Source organism: Oryza glaberrima, chromosome 4 (assembly GCF_000147395.1).
Source record: "Oryza glaberrima chromosome 4, OglaRS2, whole genome shotgun sequence".
NCBI lineage: Eukaryota > Viridiplantae > Streptophyta > Magnoliopsida > Poales > Poaceae > Oryza > Oryza glaberrima.
The window spans coordinates 3,362,367-3,386,788 of NC_068329.1; the positions used below are offsets into that span (position 1 = coordinate 3,362,367).

Sequence of the window (24,422 nt, forward strand, 5' to 3'; positions counted from 1 at the left end):
CATCGAAGGCTTAAGGGTGTTTGGAGTCAGGACGTGTGCGAGCGTGGCGCCCGATTTCTTGACTCCCGTCGGGGCGCCCGACACTGACCGTTTTCGATTTCTAATGTACTTGGATAAACCGTTGTTTTTCTTCATAGTAGTAGTAATTGTTTCACAATAAATATCAATATCTCATTTGTGCACATCAAGTCCAAATATTAGTGGATTTTTAGGATTTTTGAGTGTTTTAATGGTAAAAACTTTGTGAAGACTAAATGTAGTAAAGGAATTTATCGGAAAAAGTCTGAATTACCCTATGACTTTTTGCGCTCATCCAATTTACCCCCTGAATAACAATACATAACATTTTAAACCATAAACTTTGTAAATTGGACAAATTACCACCCCACCCCCCCCCCCCCCCCCCCGACAATCCAGGGCGGTTTTGGTCTTTAGTGACGCACACGTGACAGTCTAGTCAGCCAAAACAAGTAAAAGAAAATTTTTTTGACCCACTTGTCAGTCAAAACAAATAAAATAAATGGTGGGACCCACTTGTTCGCCCAATCCCTCTTCTTCTCCCCTCGATCTGCACCCCTTCCTAAGGTTTTGGGGGCAATGCACGCTAGCGGAGCTAGCAAAGTTAACTCTTGGCAGCGGAGCAAAGTGGAACCAAGATCCAAAGAGGCGTCGCTTCGCGGTGGAGCTAGCGTAGGCGAGTGGTGCTGAGGTTATGGAGCTCACCGTCAATCTCACCGCTCTTCCACTTCAAGCTTGAAGCCACATGTATCACCTCCGCCGTGAGTTCACCATTGCTTGCGTCGTATTTTCTAGATCTAAGTTGTGTTGTTGAGGCCATAAGGGAGTAGTAGGTTTTTTTTGTTTGGTAGGGCGACGAGGGAGCGGAGGGACTCTAGCATCGACCGCGCGGTGGAGTTGGTGCTACCGAAATGACGCCATGGGGAGAGATTGAGAGAGAAGAGGAGCTGGATGACCGGCGTTCGGCGGCAGCAACCAAGCAGCGTCCGATGGTGCTCTAGCAGTAGATGAAGAAAGAGGACATACCAACTGATATGTGGGGCCTACTAGCTTGATATATAAGTGAGGAAGCATGAGGTGGAGGCTGACATGTGGGGCCAGTGCCACATGTGCACCTACGTAGGACCAAAACCACATTCAAATCGATTTAGAGAGTAATTTATCCGGATTACAAAAGTCCACATTTAAAAGTGTTTGTATTTTATCTAGGGGTAAATCGGATGTGTGCAAAAGTTCAAAGGTAATTCGGACTTTTTTCCAAATTCATTTGTACGAATTGAATCGAAGTTATTTAAATAATTAAATAGACATGACTAAGGATCGGATTGCTTATCATTTCTATTCTATGGAACGCTATAATGTTTCATTGGACAGTCACATGTTTTAGTAGTTACAGCAGAAAAGTGAAACGCCGCATGAAAACAACAAAATACTGGTATGTTTCACTAGATAATTGTTCCATTGGAATATTTCATTCTGTGTGTTTAGTCATTGCACCAATTGTCTGGAAATATTGCATTGATTCCTCAATTTTTGCATGCAAATATCAATATATATTTGCAAATATGACGAATTGTTCATGTGTTATTTAGTCAAAAGAAAATGTTGGAGAGAAGGACGATCATCTGTTCTTAGGACCATCATATTTTTTTAAGTATATTCTTGCATATTCAAGGAGTTTGGAATTACCCCTACTCTAGGAATATTTGGCGTCACCAACAATATTTCAAGCATGCATATAGCATGCCACAGGTAATACGGGCACGCAAGTTTTGTGATGTGAATGTGGCGTGTTTAGGTTTTGTACGTAAGTCTAGTTGCCCAAAAGACCAAAGAGTTTGAAAAGGGGAGGTGGTCTTTTGTCATTCTCTCCTTGTCGCTTACTCGTATGCATATGCTTTTTGGAACCGTTTATTAATTATTATCTAAAGTAAAATAATTTAAATTCTAAAAAAATAATTTATGGGTATAACTTAACCTTATTGATTTATAAGCACACACTGTAAAAATAACTATAATTAAAAAAAATCACAAAATCACCTTTAAAATTAAGTTTTAATAAGATGGCTTATAAACATAAGCGAAATGAGACTATACATGTCCCACTTTGATTTGTCAGTAACTACATTTGATTGGATCATAGATAGATTAACAGGCATCCACAAAAAAACAGTAACTGCAAGCCACAGGGCTCCATGAGAAAATGGAATATAATAATAAATAATGTACATAATGTCTCATGACATTTTGCATATTTGCAATTTCTCTTTTGTTATCTCCTTTTCTCTCTATGGATGGCAATGTTTGCATCCATTCTCTTTTCTTTTTCCCACTGGATTCTTCCCAGTGAACATAACGGCCAAAGAACTACTAGGAAGCTAGTAAAATTGAAAGAAGAAAAAAGAAAGAACCAAGAAAATTTCAGAGTTCAGACCACCCCAACTTTCAGAAACAACTCCACCCTTTGTTCTAACAACCACTACTAGAGCTTGCTTTTGTGAGGGTTGAACATAACAAAGGCTAAAACATGAAGGAAAATGAAGCAGCCTGATAAATTCTTATTGTGATCTGAGACCAGGCTACCTCCATGATCTCTGCCTACCCTCTTCCTTTCAGATCAATCACAACGACACTAATGTTATCTGAACTCTCCCTGCCGAGGGCGAGGCGCGCAAGGAGAGCAGCGGCACGGTAGCAGCGAGGCTCAGATTCTTGGCCTACCGCTGCTGCCGGAGCACCGGCGCTGCTGGAAGCGGCTTCGCCGCTCCCAGCTGCGCGACGCCCACTGGTGGGGCTCCCGTCTTCAAGGCATTGTCGAGCGACATCGCTGGCCGTCTCGTTTGAGATCACATCCCACATCCCATCGCTGGCGAGGATGAGGCATTCGTCGTCGACGGTCCTCACGGTTATGGTGATGTCTGGCTCACATATGACTTCAGGCTTTAGGTACTTGTCTCCTGCATGTACATGTTTAGAATAATTGAGAGTAATATACATGACACTGAATTAGTTTACATAAAGAATATCATAAAGTAAGTAATATACAGTAAAGGAAATAAATTTTCAAGCATTTCAAATGGTATTGCATTGAATTCTAGTAAATGAGAAGATTCATGGTATCACATAGTATTTTCAGGAATCCTAGTTAGTTTCATGAAAGAAAAAGGAGAAGATGACACATATAAACCTATCAAACTAGTGAAATCGAGAACATTATTATGGCTACGGCATTTCAAGAACCCCATCCAAATATTTAGCCACAGATACCTCTGAAGCTACAATGAAAGGATACACAGGGACCAGCCCTTTTGCAATGAAAAGCTTAAGCATCAAAACAGGGGCAAACGTGAGATGCAGAAACATAAAATATTCTATAACCACTCAGTAACTACTAGAATGTAGGGAAATTTGAACTGCCTATATCAAGGGAAGGTGATGTATCATGTATAAGCCTATAATGACAAGTTGGACAGATAAGTATTTTGAAAGAACACATTTCCTTTGACCTTTTGGGCCAAGTAAACTGCTTCCTTCTGCTGCACATAAATTATATTATCATTATATTAATTAATCTACTATATAGAGTAGGAATCTTCATTGATTCAAAATACTTAATAAGTGATAAGTAGTGTGGTGCTTCCTATATGTGAAATGGGCAATTCCTACAACCAAAATGGTGTGTCTGTAATATAATACAACCCTCTCCAACTTGAAACCTGATATATAAACATACTACCACTGAACTCTAGTTTAAAACAGAGCTTGTGAGATAGACAGATAAAAACTATTTTAAGAAAAAGTGGTTTATCAGAAACAACATCAGATCTGCAGAGACAATATTTTCTATGTTATTTGATTATAAACATTCGATATGAAGTACAATTATATAGTTTTGAGATCAAATAGACTGACAAGGTTCTACAATGGTGCAAGTTGAGCTTTTCTCTATTGTCAAAAGGTCCAAATTATTACTACCCAAGGTATTTCCTTTGTCAATCCTGAAAGCTAGATTAAAAAAGGTGTAACATCACTATTGGGAACTTAGGATACAACAGAGGACAACGTCACTAGCCTAATCAAACATATATGTCCCACTTATTTATGAAGATCATTTCTTTTAGTCAGTTGGTTAGGTTACAATCAGAGCAACTAATAAAAAGAGCTAGCACTTTCACAGATGGTGAATCAGAGATGAACGCGTGTCTTTTATGTCTAATCCATCTTTCTTCTTTCAGACATCTGATAATATAACTAAATGAAATAACACCATACAGGCACTGCCAAATGTTAGGCCTAATGGCTAAAGTGAGATGGACTGGGTACATATGGTCATTTTCTTGATAAGCCAGATAATATGGCACAAACCGGTGGGGTCAGTGATGTGACTGTGTATCAACTCAACAAACTGCCAAGTAACATCTACTAGAAGCTCATTAGAAGCTGGAATTGTACCTTTTATCTTTGTCATAGTTAATTGTATAAACCACAAAAAAAAGTTGGTACCTTCGGACAGATGCAAATATCCTATGTAACTAAAGTGTAAAAAACCTTAAATTCATAGGGTACCATGCTATTGTCGTATTCATAACCTTCCTGCCACGAAACTTGCATATAATACTTATTTTCCTCATAGTCTTAAAGCAGGAACATCCTTATTTGACCTAGATTCTGTCACCAGGCAGTTTTTGATTGGTCAAGGGGTGGAAAGATGCAAAGCAATAGGTTCCTTTTTGTGTTTGGAAGAACATGCAGAGCGACAAATGTAACCACCCTTTGTGATATAGTATTACCTTCCGATCTTTTGTTTATTTCCATTTCCCCCAACCTCGTTGGGGGCAACATGATAGTTTAAGAACAACTGGACACGTCTTAGAAACTGACTTGCCAATGGAGCTTCAGTGGTTTAGCCCAATGATCAAGCAAAACCAAAAGGCTAGTGAACAATAAACAAATGATATCCAGAGCAACTAAACTAGAATGGCAAGGCATTACCAACCATATATAATTGGTCTCCCTAACTCCAGATTATGTGCACAAGTACAACTCCTGACTACTTCTATTAGAGCAAGTTTAATATTATAGCCAACTACTAGCTCCAATTTATCTATAGCCAATCTAATAGCTCATTTATACAATAGTTACATAATACACTATTAATACCTGGTCCCACCAGTCATACACACACTGCGTATTGGAGTCTGTGCTTTAGCTGGCTACAAATCTGTAACCCGCTACTCTTCTCTCTCCTTATTTATCTTCTTAAAATATGTTTGCAGCTGGCTTATAGCCTGTTATTGTACCTGCTCTTAGCAGACTTCTTTTCGAAACATTTACTCATTGAGTACATGTTTCCGCGTGAAATCAAAACCCACGCCAAGACGAACACGTGAGCGACAGAAATTGGTTTTATTGTGGCTCCAAGTTCTATCCAAAGCTAGCTAGCTACGCAAACATTCAGATTGTGCCACCCACTGCTAGCTGTATCATGTGGTCTTAAGTGAATCATGTGTGCAGCTAGCAGCCAAGACATTGTAGCCCAGGACACAGGCAATTTCAGTTCTTCTACAGCAGAGTAGCAAACACAACACGCAAAGATAGTGCCTGCAGACAGAATTTAGATCAATGATGATGACGATGACATTACCTAATGCTCGCGACATGGCGAGGATGCCACGCACCCTCGGCCCGTTGAGGTACACCACCCGGCCACCCACCGCCTCGATCCGCGCCTTCTCGTCCGGCCGGTCCGGCTGCATAATTCACCATCAATTATAGTACCATGTAATCTAGGTTCGTCAGCAGCAAGATCACACTTATGATTAGCAAGATACAAGAGCAAGATTAGGTTAATCACACTACCACATCCAGCACGAATATTGTCGCACCAACCACTGCCCCCATCTCCTACCCCCCTCATGGACCTACCACAGCCAACCACACCCAGCCAATTTTCCCCTTCTTTTTTTCCCCCCTTTCCACAGAAAAGGAAGCTCTGACCAGTGTGGGTCCACAATCCATCTCAGGAAGAGCAAAAATAAAAAAGAAAAAAAAGAAAAAAAAAAGAGGCAAAGGGACAGCAGCTTCACAGTACACAGGAGCAGGGACAGGTGGCAAAGGTGGCGGCCAACCCCCTCTCACTGCTCACGTGGGCCCCACCAGACAGCAGCAAAGCAGCTGGCCCCACACTCTGACCAGTCTTATCCCCCCACGTGCCCCGCGCGAGAGCAACACGTGTCCCCCTCCAGGAAAGCGATGGATTAAACCGCTTCGGAATCCCCCCCTCCCCCGCCCAACACCACGTGGGCCGCGCCCCTCCGCAGCCACCCCCGAGGTTCCCACAAATTCTCCAAATTGCCACTGCCACTGCCACGGCCCTTTCTACTCGCATTATGAGAGGGCAAAAAAAAAAAAAAAAAGACCATAATAAGAGAAGAAAAAAAGATACTAGTAATTAATTTTTTTATTATTATTTTTTAATACGAGGTGATAATCTTTTTTGTGATGACGCTAGCGGGGTACACGTCGGCGAGCACGGCAAGGCGAGGCGATCCATGTCTCTCCGACAAGCGAGAGCGACCTCTCTCTTTTTCTCCGGTCGCCGGCGGCCAACCACGCGTCGCCGGCGAGGCAGCCGCGGCCGCGAAGGTTCCGGAGAGGCGACACCTCGGCTGGGGCCCACCCCCCGCAGGAGTCAACGGTCAACGGCAGCGCGAGACTTGGAATATTTTGGCAGGTACGGTCAAAGCCGTGGTGTGAGGGACACGTGTGCGTGTGAGGAGGGTGCCACGTAGGAATGGAAGGGCTGATTACCTTGTGGTCGGAGGAGAGGGGGAGGGGGTCGCCGGCGCGGCAGAGGACGGCGCGGGAGTCGCCGCAGTTGGAGACGACGAGGCGGTCGCGGACGAGGAGGGCGACGACGGCGGTGGAGCCGATGATGGCGCCCGTCTGCCCCGACAGCGGGCACCGGCACGCCGGCACGGTGGCGCGCCCGCACGCGCACGCCACCGCCGCCAGCGCGTCCACCCGGCCGAAGCTCCGCGACAGCGCCGCCCGCCACGCCCTCTCCTCCTCCTCCTCCTCCATCGCCGCCGGTTGCCGCTGCCGCAGCGCCGCCGCCTCCGCCGCCATCTCCTCCGCCACGATCACGTGCATTTGCTCCCGGCACAGCGCGGACACCTGCTTTTTTTTTTTTTTTGTCCATCGATCACACCAAAAAAAAGAGAAAACCAAACAAACACACGTCACTGATCGAGCAGTGGTAGTAAAAACCAAAAACGAAAATTAAACGACAAATTTTATTAAAAAAAAACGTGTCGATCTCGGTTTCGATGGTGCTAGAACATTGCCAGGTGGATCAAACAGTGCAATGCGGTACAACACAACAGCAGCATTTTCGCAATCAATCAATCCAATCTCTATCTCTTTTTTTTCTCTCTCTCTCTGTTTTTTTTTTCTTTCTAACCCAAGATTATGATGAGTAGGATTAGCATGAAATAATGATGGGATTAAGCAAAGGATTAGCGGGGGGGTGACGTACATGGGGGCCGCCATGGCCGTCGAAGACGGCGAAGAAGTGCATCGGCGAGCCGTCGAGCCAGGTGCAGAAGGAGGGCCGGAGCGAGACGGCGTCCTCCATGTCGCGCATCCGCCCCGCGAGCGAGACGGACCCGAACGCGACGGGCCACACCGCGGCCGCCGTCGACGCCCCGGACGGGAGCGGGAGCCGCCGCGCCGCGGCGCCGGCGGCGGAGGAGCACCCGTCGTCGTCGCGGTCGGACGAGCAGTCGGAGGAAGCCGCCGACGAGGTCGGGGACGGGGACGGCGACGCGGAGGAGGCCGGGAGGCTCCTCTTCTCGCCCCCACCGTTGCTGCTGTTGTCCCCGTCCTCGGACGCGGCGGCGGCGGCGGGGACGTAGCGGCGCCTGCGCAGGCGGTGGCATTCCTGGGCGGCCGCGGGGGGGTGGTCCCCATCGCCACCCGGCATGTTGACGCCGGCGCTAGCCATCACCATCACCGATCATGGGAAGGGAGGAGGAGAGGGAAGAGGAGGAGGGAGGTAGAAGAAGAGGGGTTGGGGTTGGGGGGAGGTGGTTTCCGTGGGGGGTGGGGGGTGGGGCCCGCATGGACGCGACGTGGCGAGGGGGTGACACGTGTCCAGGGGACTGCGGGGGGCGCGTGGTGCGCGCGCCGTCGGGCGGTTTGGCTTCGCGCCTCTCTTCCCTGGTTTTCGCCCTTCCCGAGCCCGGTTTGGCCGGCCCCTGCTGCTGCTACATCACCACCCAACTACCAAACAAACCAAAAGAGCCCCATCCTTTGACATATTAGAGAAAAGACGAAATGATATATTTACAGATATAAAATACTCCCTCCGTCTATTTTTATAGTCATATTTTCAAATCTGAAAATTTTATTTTTGATAAGTATATTTCAATCCAACAACTTATCATTTTAATGACTTTCTTCGATTTAATACATGACTCTTCATTCTTCCACACATGATTGGCTACATGGACATTGAGAAATGTAAATATTAATGAATTGCTTGTTTACGAGGAATGACTAGTAGCATATTTAAATAGATGATAAGTAGAATTACTTATCCTTGGTCTGTGTGTCAAGATGAAATATGATTATCAAAAATAGATGAAGGAAGTAATTTGTAAATTAAAATTTTATATATGTATTTTTAATGTTCTAAATAAAGATTAGAAAATAAACTGTGATAAAAGGTCCTAAAATCAACTTCAAATCTAAAGCTAAAAATTTAAATCCTGACTGATAAACATAACCGAGAAGGTGAGGCTGAAAGCTTTTGACTCTGGCTGGGATTAGAACTTGCACCATTTGTATTGAATAATGGGAAACATACGTCGGTGATACCACCAAAACAAAATGATGGGAGAAAGAAAAAAATCTTTTTTTTGCGCCTAATTAGCTTCTAGAATCCTTCTATATGTGGGAGCACGTGATAAATTTGGATGGTGGCCAGGCTATATTTCTTAGTGTAACTCATTTTTCAGGTGCATTTGTAGGATTTCATCTCTTACCTATACTAAAGGTGTTATCCATCTCCAGCACGGTGGTTCCTGAAGGATGGAGGAGGAAGGGGCAGCTACCGGCGAGGAGATCAACCAAAAGAGGGATCAAAACTATTTTAAACACATCTACTAAAGAGTAAAAAAAAAATCAAAGTAATTTTACCTCTATAACATGGTAGGATGGGTGAGCAATAATCTTCCCTTCTTTCCTCTCTTCTCATTGATAACGAGATCACCGGAGGTGTTGATAGTGAGATAGGCATTACATGTGCGATGCCAAACAATGAAGAGGAAGGAACCATTCACAAGTTTGTGGAGTATAGTATACGAAGGAGGTGGAAGAAGAGATCACCTTATAAACTTGCCTCTATCATTATGTCGCCTCATCTCACACGTCTTTGCATCGCATATTAATGAGAAGATATGGTTAAATGTTTCTAAACTACCACATGTTATGCATGCACCTAGACATTGTTCCCAACCTCCACAACGCTGGATCCACCATCCCCGACCTCCTTGGCGATGGATCTACCCCTCCCAAGGGCGCCGCGGGTGGATCCGCTCCTCCCATGGCCTCTAGCCGTAGATCCGGCATCACCGTCCCCAACCTCCTCGGCAGAGGATCTGCCCCTCCCAAGACCGTTGCCGGTGGATCCACCCCTCTCATGGTCTCTAGCGGTAGACCCGGCATCACCATCCTCGACCTCCTCGGTGGCGGATCCGCCCCTCCCGAGGCTGCCGTCGATGGATCTGCCCCTCCCATAGCCTCTAGCGGTAGATCCGGCATCACCGTGCCCGACCTCCTCGACAGCAGATCGGCCCCTCCCATGGCCTCTAGTGCTAGATCCGACATCATCGTCCCCGACCTCCTCGGCGGCGGATCCGCCTCTCCCAAGGCCCCCGCTGGTGGATCGGCCCTTCCCATGGCCTCTAGCGGTAGATCCGGCATCACCATCCCCGACCTCCTCGGCCGCGGATCCGCCCCTCCCAAGGCCGCCGCCAATGGATCCGCACCTCCTATTGCCTCTAGCGGCAAATCCACTACTCCCATGGCCGCCACCGCCCAAGCCTGCCGCTGTTGCAGCCCAAAGCCAGTCACCTCCACCTCGACCACCTGAAGCGTGCTATGTATGGGGAGAGGCGAAGGGAAGGTGGAATGGCGAAGTAGAGGAAAAGCCACCGGGAGAGAGGGAGGCGATGAGAGAATGGGAGAAGTCGGAGTAAGACATTGTGTCTTATAGCCACGCTCCAGCCCTTGCCTTTTATATCTTGTCGGTATTTTCTCAATCGATAGCCTCGAGAGCTGTAAAGAGACCCATATGCAAAAAAGGTGGTTTTTTTCAACCGGGCTCTTAAGCGGTCCATATGTAAAAATTGGTTTGTCTATAAAAAACCAATTTTCACTTATGGGTCTTTGGGATCCCTTAATTATCCATTTTCACATGTTGGTATCTTTTAGCTAGACTGCATGTAAAACTGGAGAGGATGTGTTTACAATAATGGTTTTGTAGTAGCGTGGTTTGCATAATTTTCTTGTTTTAATTTCCTTGTACTTTTTCTCAATAGATTGAGGCAATGATATGAAGTGCAATATTGTCGATGTATGAATATGTGTATATCATGCATGTATGAACAATATATAGATGAATCATATTGCTTTGTATATCTTTTCTGGCCGGGTTGATACCTACTTACCAATACTGCCTGTTCAAGATCGATGGACGGCTGGTGGCAGTGATCGTTCGGTCGTTCAAGAATGTTTTTCCAATGTAATGTGCTAATATAGGGTTCTTAATTAATGTGGACGCAATTAACATTTTAGGCCCTGTTTAGATCCATTTGGAATAGCAAATAGCAAATGGCAAAAGTTTTGGTGGCAAACGTTTTGGTATTACAAAAATACTAGTTGGTGTTTAGATGCATCCTAAACTTTTGCCATTCTAGCACTAAAGTAAGAGAGAGAAAGAAAGAGGGAGTGGTCCCAAAGCACTTTTTGGCACAATTTGCTACTATAGACTAGCAAATGCCAAATGCCAAATTACCAAGTTTTGTTACTAGTGTTTAGATCTAAAATGACAAAAAGTGCTTCAAAACAGCAACATTGGAGGATCTAAACAGGGCCTTAGCATCTCTTGGAATGCAACTATGCAATCATATCTTTCGAGGTAATTAAATCAAGAAATTAACACACCTTTTACACATAAGCACTACTCTCTCTGTTATAAAATATAACAATATTTAGCATTTAAAATTTCACCTAAAATATATTTCTTCAACCAATCACAATCTTCTAACATTAAAATTCCCTACCTACCTTCTCTTTTTTTTATAAGGAAAGAGAAATATATTACTCAACAATATATATTGTCGTCACAAATAAGTTGTGAGATGAAGTTATAACCAGAACCAGCCCAGAAAACCGGAGAATAACTCACATTGAGCCTTGTTACTGCCTACCTCCTCTTTTAAACCAATCACAATAAATCCTCATTTAATTTTATTAACCTTTTTAATATGTATCTTTAATCCTAAAACTTTTTATATTACATGATCGCATAAACTTCACCACATTCTTATCATGCATTTATGCAATCATGTATATGTTTTTTGGCCTTGCTCTTTTCTTCGGCTCTGCTACCGATTTTTAGAATGCAATTAATTATTGATCGCTCTTAAGTGTATATTTGGTCGTAGCAAATTAAAATATAGGATGGATAATTTGTCTAACCTTTACTCCGTCTGTATATTTCAATTTTTACGCTGGCGCATCGATGTATCATTTACTCTGTACTGTGCATGTCTGTGTGGTACTCTTGCTTGGGTGTCGCGAGATATTTGAATTGTTAAATTTACTCCACCTTCATTTAATAATATTCTCTCCGTTCCAAAAAATATGATTAAGAACTTATAGTATTTGAATACTTTTTGTAAAATATAAAAATTTATAACACTACAAACAGTACTATTATTTATCTCATCAATTATTCCTCATTCAAATCTCTTCTCATCTTACCCCCACTTCTCCATCCAACCCCACTTATTTTTTATTTATTGAGGGGCATTAATTAAAGTATTTTTCTTCTTAACCTTAACCTCTACATAACAATATAAAAATACTTATATTTTAAAAGAAATATAGTAATAGATAATTCTCCTTTTTTTTCTCTCAAAAAGACGTGCAAGGCAGCAACAAGCAGCCATATATAAATGGGAACAAGTACACAATTAAGATGCTCGGAGGAAATTAAACCAGAGTTAAAACCATTATAAAAAAGGAAGATATACTCTCCCCCTTCTCTTTCTCTATTTCAATAACTGCAACGTCAATTCTCTTCCAACATTAACCAATGCTCCCTTCGTTTTATATTATCAATCAAACTTTGAGAAAGTTTGATGAACTGATGAAGTATATGAAAAAGCATAGCAATTGGTTTCATTTCGTATAACATTGAACATATTTTTTTATATTCTTATTTATGTTATAAAAACTATTGCTATATTTTTTCTATAAATTTGAAAATCAAGGCAGAAACAAGCAGCCATAAAAGGGAACAAGCAAACAAGATGCTTGAAGGAAATTAAACCAGAGACAAAAACGCGTTATAAAAAGGGAAGATATACTCTCTCTCTCTCTCTCTCAATAACTGATGATAATTTTCTTGTTTCTATTCCCTCCATTTTATATTATAAATCGCTTTAATTTTTTTTAAATCTAACTTCGAGAAAGTGAAAAAATATAGCAATTGGTTTCGTTATGTCTAACATTAAACATATTTTATATCTTTTATGTTGAAAAAATATTGCTATGTTTTTTATAAATTTGGTCAAACCTAAAGTGGTTTGACTTAGAAAAAAGTTAAAATGATTTATAACATGAAACAGAGGTAGTATTATTTTTTATATACTCAAAACCATATTGTTAGATTCATTTTGTATAGAACTTTGTAATAGGGTAGAGTTTCAAAAGTATTTGCAAATCTGAAAATATCAAAGTTCAACACAGCCCCATCCTTTTCATATGTTCCCTAGAATTTCATTTGCCTCGTATAATTTTTTTTATTTTTCTACTATGTCTACTATATTGATTAGACCACCTACTTTAAGTTATTTGTGAAGTTTATTAGACCACCTATTTTAAGTTATTTGTGATTTTTTAAAAAAATATATTAATTTATCATGTTAATAAAATAAACAATCCGCGTCAATAATATGAAAAAAATGTCTCAAACAGCGTCAACGTTATCGGTCTATTCTGATAGATATAGATATAGATAGAGCTAGATATACATATGCATATGCATATAGATAGATAGATATAGATATGCATATAAGATATATATAGATATAACAATGTCATATATACTGCCATCTGCAAGGTCGTCACCCTCGGCTCTACAAGACTATTGCAAGAGTCCAACTTTTGCACGCATAGCTAGTACTAGGATCATATAGCTACTAAGCTACAAATGGCGATAGTAATTTTGCTTAATTAATCTAGTGGCCGTCCTGGACTCCTGGTTTGAAAAAAGTCTAGATAGCTCACAAATGTACGCAAGATACATGCATGTTACCTCACTCTCAAAACAATATCATTTTTTATCCAGCTCATATACATTAATACAAAGAGCAATTTTACGGTCCTTGAGGTATCAAGAGGTACCAAATTTACAATAGAAAAAATAGTACCTTATGGTACCTAATCAAGAACCGTAGAATTGCTCTAATACAAAACTAACAGACTAGAATACTTTTACCAACTTTTATCAAAATACAATACAATAATTGTTTCAAAGTCAAAGTTTTTCTTAAGACAAACGAATTGATAAAAGATGTGGCTATTTGAGATTGAGGATGTTACAATACTATGGCCCTATTTCTTTCAGCTTGGGATTATTATAATCTAGATTATTAAGTCAGATTACTATAAACTAGATTGTTATAATCTGTAATAGAATAACCGTTGGTTGTTTCTTTCCTAGATTATTAGAGTCTAGATTATTGGGTTTTGTAAGTCTAAAGAGGGAGTGGGGTGGCATGGTGGGTAATTTTGCACCCAATAATTTAGAAAAAGCTCACCTAAATGAGCTTATCAAATTATAATAAGCTGGAATCTACATTATAATAAGCTATTTTAATAAGTTGTTAGTTTCTTTCAGCTTACTTCCTATATATACTTGTTAGTGGCGCTCACGGCCTTGGAGATTTTGTGTTGTTGGCGGTAATTAGGTAGATGGGCTCTACTAATAAGAAATCAACGAAGGTGCATGCACCTCCCAAAGAGGAAACAAGTATGAACCAGTCCAGTACTTGTACTGTTCTTTTTTATTTTTTCCAAAAAGGGAACTGTTTTGGGTTGCTTGAATCAGTCGGCTATATATTTAGCTCTTATTAAATACTATCTCCGTATTTTAATGTATAACGCCGTTGACTTTTTATCTAACGTTTGACCATTCGTCTTATTAAAAAAATTATGTAATTATCATTTAATTTATTATGACTTGATTCATTATCAAAATTTATGTAAATATTTTCATATTTGTACAAAAATTTTGAATAAAATGAATGGTCAAACGTTGATAAATTCTGTTGGTGGGAGATTGGTTTTGATTAATTCTGTTTTGTCAAGTCTAGCTATGTTTATGATATCGTTTTTTAAGATTTCTAAAGGGGTTCTAAAAATTGATTATTATAGATCCCATTTCTTTTGGCAAGGGGATGAACATAAAAAAAAGTATAGATTGACAAGATGGGATATTATTTGTCAACCAAAAGATCAGGGTGGACTTGGAGTTCACAATTTAGAAATACAAAACCAATGTCTTTTAAGTAAATGGTTATTTAAATTAATAAATGAGCAAGGTGTGTGGCAAGATTTACTGAAACGAAAATATCTTACTGGTAAATCAATTACTCAGGTTGAGAGGAAACAAGGGATTCCCATTTTTGGTCAGGTCTGATGAAGGTTAAGAATTCCTTTTTAAATATGGGTTCCTGGATTATTAATAATGGTGAACAAGTAAGATTCTGGGAGGATAAGTGGCTAGGGAACTATTCTTTGAAGGAAAAGTACCCCTCGTTGTTTTCTATAGTTAGAAGGAAAAATGCCTCAATTGCTAATGTTATGGGTTCTGTTCCACTTAATGTTTCTTTTAGAAGAGCTTTAGTTGGTCAAAATCTAATTAGATGGCATAATTTGTGTGCTTCCATTGTGCATATTAACTTAACAGACGAGGATGACATTTTTAGATGGAATTTTCATCAAAATGGCCAATTTTCTGTTCGATCTATGTACTTAGCTTTAATTAATAATGGTTACATAGAGAGAAACAAAATTATTTGGAAACTTAAAATGCCTCTTAAGATTAAGATTTTTATGTGGTATCTCCTTAAAGGGATTGTTTTAACTAAAGATAATTTGGCTAGAAGGAATTGGAATGGTAGTTTGAGATGTTGCTTTTGTATGAAAAATGAATCAATTCACCATCTATTCTTTGAGTGCCATTTTTCTAAATTTCTTTGGAGAGCTATATAATTCTCTTTTGGACTTTATCCTCCACATAGTATATCTCATATATTTGGGAATTGGCTTGTGGGTGTTAGTAAAAAAATCAAAAACTTATTCTTGTTGAAGCTTCCGCTATATGTTGGGCTCTTTGGCTTAGTAGAAATGATATGGTTTTTGATAAAACACCATCAAAATCCTATTTGCAGGTGCTTTTCAGGGCAACGTATTGGCTTCGGGGTTGGGCTCAGTTGCAAAGGCATGATGAAGATATCAAGCTAATAAATGATGAATGTCGTAATTAAACTTGAGACAACAATTATGCATCTATTTGCTAACTTCGGGTGGAGGTTCTTTATTTGAATTCAGTAGTTAGGGGATCTTTTTCTTTTGTTGGTGTCTATTAGTTTGCTTAGCTTTGTTTCTGCTTTCGTGAACTTTCTGTGTGAGTTCTGTAATAATTGGCTGTAACTCTTTGAGTAAAGGCCGGAATGTTACATTCCATTATCTAAAAAAACGTTGATAAAAAAGTCAATGGCGTTATACATTAAAATATGGAGGGAGTAGTTGCTTAGCAGTAATAAGCAACCAGGTGGGATAAAACTGTTGACTAACTCAAAGAAAGTAGCTGCATCGCGGGGTTGACCTGCTTTCCCTCTCTTTGTTACTCAGTAGGGCGTAGTTTCTAGCCCAAGCTAGAGGTGGGGAAAATGACCACAACTGAAGAACCGAGTTCTCAAAAAAGAAGAAAGTTCAAAAAAAAAAATAACTGAAGAACCGAACCAAACAAAGACCAAGACTAGATTGAACAGGACTCCAAATTTTGGTCACAAAATCAGTCATAAACTCCTGCTAATTGAATGTGATAAGGTTATTTTGGTTATATGTCCCAATTAACCGAAATGACAAAATTTTAACCGAACCCTAATAGAAGCCTAATATCTTAAGAAGTATCAAAACCCCTAACATCTAACTGAACCCCGTCTTTCCCCCACGCTCCACTCAGGTGATGACATGTTATCATTCACCCTAGCTCCCAGCTACCACCTCCCTCGCCTCTCCCCTCCATCCTCCTCTTTCTACCGTCCGCTTGCATTCTTCCTATCGTGCCGTCCACCATCAGTGTCGTACAACTGCTAATACTTTACCTCTGCTGAGGACGTCCTTTGCCTCTAGCCTCCTCCTTCGGCATCAACGTCACCCACCTTCACCGACGCCGCTCACCCCATCACCTACTGTCCAAGCGTCCACCTCCACGCTGCTCCCCAACCTTATTTGCCTTCCTCTTTCTCTCATTCCAAGGTCACTTAAATTCCTAGGTATTGTAGCTCACAATTTAGAGGTAAAGATGGGAGCTTGATTTTCTTTAGGTTGGCGGTTGGGGATCGATATATCTCCACGTCATCCATCACAGATCCATATTTCAGCCATGTCCATAACTTGAACCGACAAAAACCATATAGCTCGATCTTCACCATTTTGCAATGCAATTCGTTCTCTATACTTAGATGACTGAATTTTACTCAAAAGAGAGAAAGACCGAGACCGACACAGGAAGGCTGAAACAATGGAATTAATTAAGAAGACAAAGGTAATATATGTTCTTGGTTGCTTATTAGTTCTGATTCTGATCGTATTGATTAATGTAATATGTCAAAAACATTATAATTGGGACTTGGGAACTAAACAATATCAAATTAGAAGCCAATATATATCGACCACTCCACTCAAATTCGAAGCAAACATTCTAGCCCTCTAAACTCAAATTCTTCTCTACTACAAACTTTCAAAATAAGTTAGCTATATGTATAGTTTCGTATAAAAGATTAACTTATTTTTGGAACGGGGGATAATCTATAGTGGTTTTACGATAACTCGTTCATGTATAATTTAACCATTGATAGTTTTATTTGAACCCTAAACCGTTACCACAATGGTAATCCCAGGGCCCAGGCACCCTGGCCTAGGTTACGGCCTGGGGCCGAGCCCAATTAGCAATAGAAACCCCTTATTTTAACCCTAGAAATCTTAGCCCATCAAATATGGCCCGAGGCCTAGCTGAGGAGCCGCTAGAAAGATAGAGATAGCGAGAGGAAAGACAATGACTGTGGATCGAGTGATTTCTCTTTGCTGGTTCCATCACTCATGCTCCAAGATCCCTTGCGCATCGCTCCCCACCCCGTCTCCCTTTCTAGCAATATGATCGTGCGCTCTTCGTCGTAGCGTCACCTCAGGCTCCAGTGCTCCTTCTCTGTGCTAGCCTGTAATGATCGGGTGAGGATGCTTCGCTTCTCACCTGCTCCCCACTCTGGTTAGGACACCTTCCCCATCTTTCCGAGGCAGCATGGCGGCATCAACAAGGACATAGCTATTAAAAACTCGGAGCTTATCAAAATCCTGGATCCACCAGTTTAAGTTCATTCAATAAATACTACGTACAAGATTGATGGCTTGAGTGAAAGGAGAGATAATCGGCACATCCGAGTTAAAAAAGATTTGAAAAAGAGGAGCTCCAAAAGCAAAGAAACAGAAAGCACTTGTGCCAGTAGCTAGCTGACCCACGTTCCGGCAACAGAAAACATATGGACCATAGCTGCCACAGTAGTGCCACAGCTGTTGGACGGTACTCTACACTTTTGATAGGTACTAACACTACACAAGTGTGTTTACTCCGTCCGACGTGTCAACGAGAGGTCTCTCAGGCTGGGTGAAAAGTTATATGACACACGTTTGAAGCATTAAACGTAGTCTAATAAAAAATAAATTATATATTTTGCCTGTAAATTATAAAATAAATTTATTAAGCTTAATTAATCTATTATTAACAAATGTTTAATGTAGCACCATATTATTAAATTATGGCACAATTAGGTTTAAAAAACTGTCTCGTAATTTACACGTAATCTGTGTAATTAATTTTTTTCTATATTTAATACTTTATATACGTATCAAATATTTGATGTGATAGGTTGGATGAAAAGTTTTTACGTGGGAACTGTTTCACCTCACTCTCTGGCATCTGCTACGGCCGGTGGAGCCCACAGGTGGTGTTCCTCCCTAGGGCCGTGCGCCATGTATGGTGTCGGAGCTCCACCATGGAGGCGCCGCCCATATGAGTATATGACCCTGTAGAACACGGCGCCATACGCTTTTACACGTGGCAGATCACTTTTACACGTGGAGTATAACAAATGTGGAAATCATGTACAGCCTTTTCTTTTTTATTTAGAGTTGGATTTTTGGATAGGATCTTCGAGAGAATGGGAAGGGAGAAGATTAAGAAGTTGCGTCTGATGAGATGAGCCATTAATTAAATATTGATTATTTTATACTTAAAATACGATTTCGCTAGAAATCTGTCGTGTGACTTTTTCCCGGTGATTTCACGGATTTGCTGACCGCACGATGGTGGAGGCTGCATGCGTAGTCAGCCGGTCGGGATGATCTTGTTCGTACTGTGATCATCCCTTTGGGCATGAGGAGTGGAGACGATCGCCGGACGGGACGACCTTCTCTGCACTTGAATCTTGTGCGTAAGTCTGAACCAAGCCAAAGCTAGGATCCCACGCTAGATTACACCACCATGCGGCCATGCCTAACAAATCTACCATCGCTATAAACCTGTTCTATTCAATTCTTTTTTTTATAGAAATTTAACAGATATAGTTACAATACAATCATAGTGTAATTATACTGCAACTTGTATATAATTACACTGTAACTTATATGTAACTAAATTACAGACATATATAACTAAAATTATATTTGTAAATTCAGTTGATATGATATGTAAGTGCATTGTAATTTTGATAAAAATAAAGTGTAAGTAAATATGTATTTGTTATTTTCTTTAAAATATAAAATTACAGTCCTATATAACTAAAATTACATTTGTAGATTCAGTTGATATGACATATAAGTGCACTGTAATTTTTATAAAAATAAAGTGTAAGTAAATATGTATTTGTTATTTTCTTTAAAATATAAAATTACAGTTTTATATAACAAAAATTATATCTGTAAATTCAGTTGATATGATATGTAAATATTTAGAATATAAAATTACATTCCTATATAACTAAAATTACATATGTAAATTTAGTTGATATGATATGTAAGTGCACTGTAATTTTAATAAAAATATTGAATAAGTAAATTTGTATTAGTTATTTTATTTTGTAGTCCGTTGGATATAAATCTAAGTGTAAAAATAATCTGGTGATTTCTTGTTAAAAATCACCCGACAAATGTGTAGGCATAGTAACTTTTTTAATATATTTTTTTAAAAAAGTACCGTTGATTAGGAAGCGTACACGAAAAAAAAAAAAACGAGATAAACCTTCTCCCTTTTCATCCTAAACGACTATGCTTAAGTGTTGTTTCGTTGTCTTTAGAAACAGAATCGGTGGCATCTCGTCAAAAATTGATGCTCGGTCGGTCAGGAATCAACCATACTTATCAATTGAACTATTTTTTAAGTGTTTACGGGCAAAAGAAACTAGAAAAAAATCAAAATTTTATATATTGCTATAAATAGTAACGGTCAGATACCACTTCTATACTTACTTTGGAAAATCAGTAATTTTCTGATCGTCACGTAGCCGCTTTCGTCCGTCTTGTGCATTTTCTTCAGTCCTGCGAGAATCCTATTTGCTCACGATCCTCTTTTCGCCCCGCGCTTTCTGTTGGGATACGTGTAGGCTACGATAGTATAAATCAAAATTTTCTATCACGTAAACCAGGAAGCATACAAGTATTAGATCATAAATTGTTACCACTCGACGCGCCGCGCAGCAGAAGAAGACGCTGAGAAGTCGAAGGAACTCTCGTGAAGTAGCGCGCGTCGATGTAGAGGAAGTAGTCGATCGCATCGGCTCGACCTTCTCCTCCTCGTACATTCTCCTCGCCGTACTCCCACGCTGATCAGCACCGCAAACCAGCGGCGCCTCTACCGGTATCCACACGTATAGGGACGGAACGCCACGCGTAGATGTGCTAGCACCCGCGCGCGGCTAGGGTTTTACTCGGGGAGGGAAGTGACGGCTAGGGTTTCTCACGTGATGCAATACCTCCGCCGGTCACACCCCTCACGAATATATAGGATCCATCACTCGGGCCTCCAAGGCCCGTAGGAATCCTATTCGGATCCCCATCCAAATTAAGCTCATATTGGATCTCCATCCAATCCCCTTATTCCGGCCCATTAAGCATGCGACCCTATAGGTTTATATATACTCGGCTGTAACCCGAAAACTCCTTTGCGGTCCACGCGTCAACAGTGGCCCCTAGCAGAACGTATTGACCCACCGGGTATACATAAAGATCATATCGGCTAAACCTCTAGTGTATACTTGTATGAACCCCTTTGCCTCATGATATTGATTAAGCTCAAGGCTAGATATGTGCCATCCTCTAATAGCTCAATCATTCACTCGAACCTGTTGATAGATTATATAACTTGTGATTGACTCCTCAATCACCTTTGGCATGGCCATACACTTCCATAATCTACAACATCGAGGGGCCTAGAGATATCTCTCCATAGGAGGGGCAAATCCCATATTGATTATTCATATCCCACTACATGTTTTATAGCATACCCGAAAACTACTTTTATAACTACCCAATTACGGAGTAGCGTTTAGCAGTCCCTAAGTAAGATACTACACATGTTGGGAACCATGATAATCTCAGGTCTAAGGATTCAACACCAACACTAAATGAGATCACTGATGACACAACACATATGGCTCTTGCAGTGTCTCATGTTGGGTCTATTCAACAACATGTTCACTAACATGTGTTCACAATATTAATTTGGTATCTCTATACCATGATCCATGAGACATGATCATCAATTAATACATGTGCTGATCATCTAAACATATTTGTTCCACATATGATATTTGATCAGAGATCCTTTATAAATAGCAACACATAACATAAAGAGTCTTAAGAAAGAATCACATATTCATTAACCAATAATGAGTTATCTATTTCAAGGAACAATGTCGGATAAATATATAAACATAGTATGTGATACAATCATCTCTATGATTGCCTCTAGGGCATATCACTAACAGTCTCTCACTTGCACTAGAGTCAATCATGAATGTATCTTACACCCATTGCCCTAGTGTGTGCCTCATGCTTAGGCTGAGGGAGTGGCTTTGTCAACGGATCTGCAACATTCAAATCCGTATGTATTTTGCATATCTTCACATCTCCTCTACCCACTATCTCGCGAATGAGGTGATACCGCCGTAAAATGTGTTTGGACTTTTGATGCGATCTAGGCTCCTTGATTTGCGCAATGGCACCACTATTATTGCAATAGAGGTCCATAGGGCTTGAAGCACTAGTCATCACACCTAGTTGAGAAACGAATTTTTTTATCCAAACAGCCTCCTTTACTGCTTCAGAAGCGGCAATGTATTTGGCTTCTGTTGTAGAATCAGCCACTGTATCTTGCTTCGAACTGTTCCAACTCACAGCGCCTCCATTCAGGCAGAACACAAATCCAGACCGCGATCTAAAATCATCTTTATCGGTTTGGAAGCTTGCGTCAGTGTAACCATTTACAACAAGCTCTTCCTGTCCTCCATAGACTACGAACATATCCTTAGTTCTTCTCAAGTACTTCAGGATATTCTTTACAGCTATCCAGTGACTCTCACCTGGATCTGATTGGTATCGGCTTGTTGCACTAAGTGCATATGAAATATCTGGACGTGTACATAGCATAGCATACATAATGGATCCGATTGCCGAGGCATATGGAATCACACTCATCTTGTTTCGCTCATCAGTCGTTTGAGGATACGGATTCTTACCAAGATTAATGCCATGTGACATCGGTAAGAAACCTTTCTTAGAATCTTGCATGTTGAACCTCTTCAACACTTTGTCAATGTATGTACTCTGGCTTAATCCAACTAGCCTCTTTGATCTATCTCTATAGATCCTTATGCCCAGAATATATGCTGCTTCCCCTAAGTCCTTCATTGAAAAACTATTTTTCAACGATGTCTTAACGGATTCAAGCATAGGAATATCATTCCCAATCAATAATATGTCATCTACATATAGGATTAGAAACACCAGTACGCTCCCACTAATCTTTTTTATACACAAGGCTCTTCTTCGTTTTTGACAAAGACCAACGCCTTGACTACTTCGTCAAAATGAATATTCCAACTCCGAGATGCTTGCTTCAACCCATAAATGGATTTCTGCAATTTGCATATCTTTTTAGCTGATTGTGGATCAACAAATCCCTTGGGTTGTGTCATGTACACATCCTCATCGAGATTTCCATTGAGGAAAGCTGTTTTGACATCCATTTGCCATATCTCATAATCGAAATAGGCAGCAATCGCTAAAACAATCCGAATAGATTTTAGCATCGCGACTGGCGAGAAAGTTTCATCATAATCAACACCTTGAATTTGTCTGAAACCTTTCACCACCAATCGTGCCTTGTAGATGTGAACATTTCCATCTACATCTGTCTTTTTCTTAAAGACCCATTTGCACTCAATGGCTTTTACACCATCAGGTGGATCAACCAAGTTCCAAACTTGATTGACATGCATGGATTCTATTTCGGATTTCATGGCTCCAAGCCATTTCTCAGAGTCTGGTCCCACCATTGCTTCCTCATAGGTAGTAGGTTCATCGTTGTCTAACAACAATATATCACGTTGTCCTATAGTTAACAATGCATACCTCACAGGTGTACGTCGTATCCTTTCGGACCTTCGTGAAGCCGGTGCTTCCACAACTGGTTCAACAACAACTTGTTCAACCTGTTGAACAACATCTTGCTCAGCTTGTGGTTGTGTGGACGTTGAAGCATTTTCCGGTGTTTCCTGAATTTCTTCAGATCGCACCATGCTCCCACTATCCTTTCTTGAAATAAACTCTTTCTCCAAGAAAACACCGTGTCGGGCGACAAACACTTTGCCCTCTTCCCGATTATAAAAATAGTATCCTTTCGTTTCCTTAGGATATCCCACAAAGAAGCATTTATCTGATTTAGGTGTGAGTTTGTCCAATTGCAAACGTTTTACATAGACCTCACAGCCCCAAATTTTTAGGAAAGACAAACTGGGACGCTTCCCTGTCCATATCTCATATGATGTCTTATCCACTGATTTTGATGGAACCCTGTTTAGGGTGAACGCAGCTGTCTCTAGAGCGTAACCCCAAAAGCATAGCGGCAGATCAGTTTGGCTCATCATTGATCGCACCATGTCCAACAATGTACGATTCCTCCGTTCAGACACCCCATTCCACTGAGGCGTTCCTGGTGGAGTGAGTTGTGGAACAATTCCACACTCCTTTAGATGATTGCCAAATTCAAGGCTCAAGTACTCTCCACCACGATCAGATCGTAGATACTTGATTGTCTTGCCCAAATGATTTTGTACCTCATTCTGAAATTCCTTGAACTTTTCAAAGGACTCAGACTTATGCCTCATTAAGTAGACATAAACATATCTACTAAAGTCATCGGTAAAGGTAATAAAGTACCCAAAACCACCTCTGGCAGTTGAACTCATTGGTCCATATACATCAATATATACTAGTCCCAATAGTTCACTTGACCTTTCACTTTGACCCGTGAAAGGTGCCTTTGTCATTTTGCCAAGTAAACAAGATTCATATGTCTCAAATGATTCAAAATCAAATGATTGTAGAAGTCCATCTCTATGAAGCTTCTCCATGCGTTTCTCATTTATATGACCCAAGCGACAATGCCAAATAAAAGTGGGATTCAAATCATTAGGACGTTGCCTTTTTGCATTAATGTTATAGACTGAACATCCATCAAGATTCACAATGTATAAGCCATTCATCAT

The 24,422-nt window shown here is 40.6% G+C and overlaps 2 protein-coding genes across 2 annotated transcripts; one reads left to right on the top strand and one right to left on the bottom strand.

Moving 5' to 3' along the window:
• Positions 1-2,175: 2,175 nt before the first annotated feature.
• On the bottom strand, positions 2,176-8,065 carry LOC127769400 (probable protein phosphatase 2C 37). Its single transcript, XM_052294986.1, has 4 exons — positions 7,556-8,065; positions 6,829-7,194; positions 5,663-5,768; positions 2,176-2,975 (listed from the first exon to the last, which is right to left on the bottom strand). Exons 1-4 carry the CDS (start codon positions 8,027-8,029, stop codon positions 2,617-2,619), a joined length of 1,305 nt encoding a protein of 434 aa, XP_052150946.1. The 5' UTR covers positions 8,030-8,065; the 3' UTR covers positions 2,176-2,616.
• A 1,449-nt stretch (positions 8,066-9,514) lies between these two features.
• LOC127770206 (uncharacterized) lies at positions 9,515-10,174 on the top strand. The gene has a single exon (XM_052295871.1). The coding sequence runs from the start codon at positions 9,515-9,517 to the stop codon at positions 10,172-10,174; it is 660 nt and encodes a 219-aa protein (XP_052151831.1).
• Positions 10,175-24,422: the final 14,248 nt, after the last annotated feature.

What these genes read in the sequence shown, in the direction of transcription:
- LOC127769400 (XM_052294986.1), bottom strand. Translation starts at nt 8,029, where the DNA reads ATGGTGATGGCTAGCGCCGGCGTCAACATGCCGGGTGGCGATGGGGAC. An exon ending in CCCTCTCCTCCGACCACAAG is followed by an intron (nt 5,769 to 6,828) that starts GTAATCAGCCCT and finishes TGAATTATGCAG; the next exon opens with CCGGACCGGCCGGACGAGAA. An exon ending in CGCCATGTCGCGAGCATTAG is followed by an intron (nt 2,976 to 5,662) that starts GTAATGTCATCG and finishes ATGTACATGCAG; the next exon opens with GAGACAAGTACCTAAAGCCT.
- LOC127770206 (XM_052295871.1), top strand. Translation starts at nt 9,515, where the DNA reads ATGCACCTAGACATTGTTCCCAACCTCCACAACGCTGGATCCACCATC.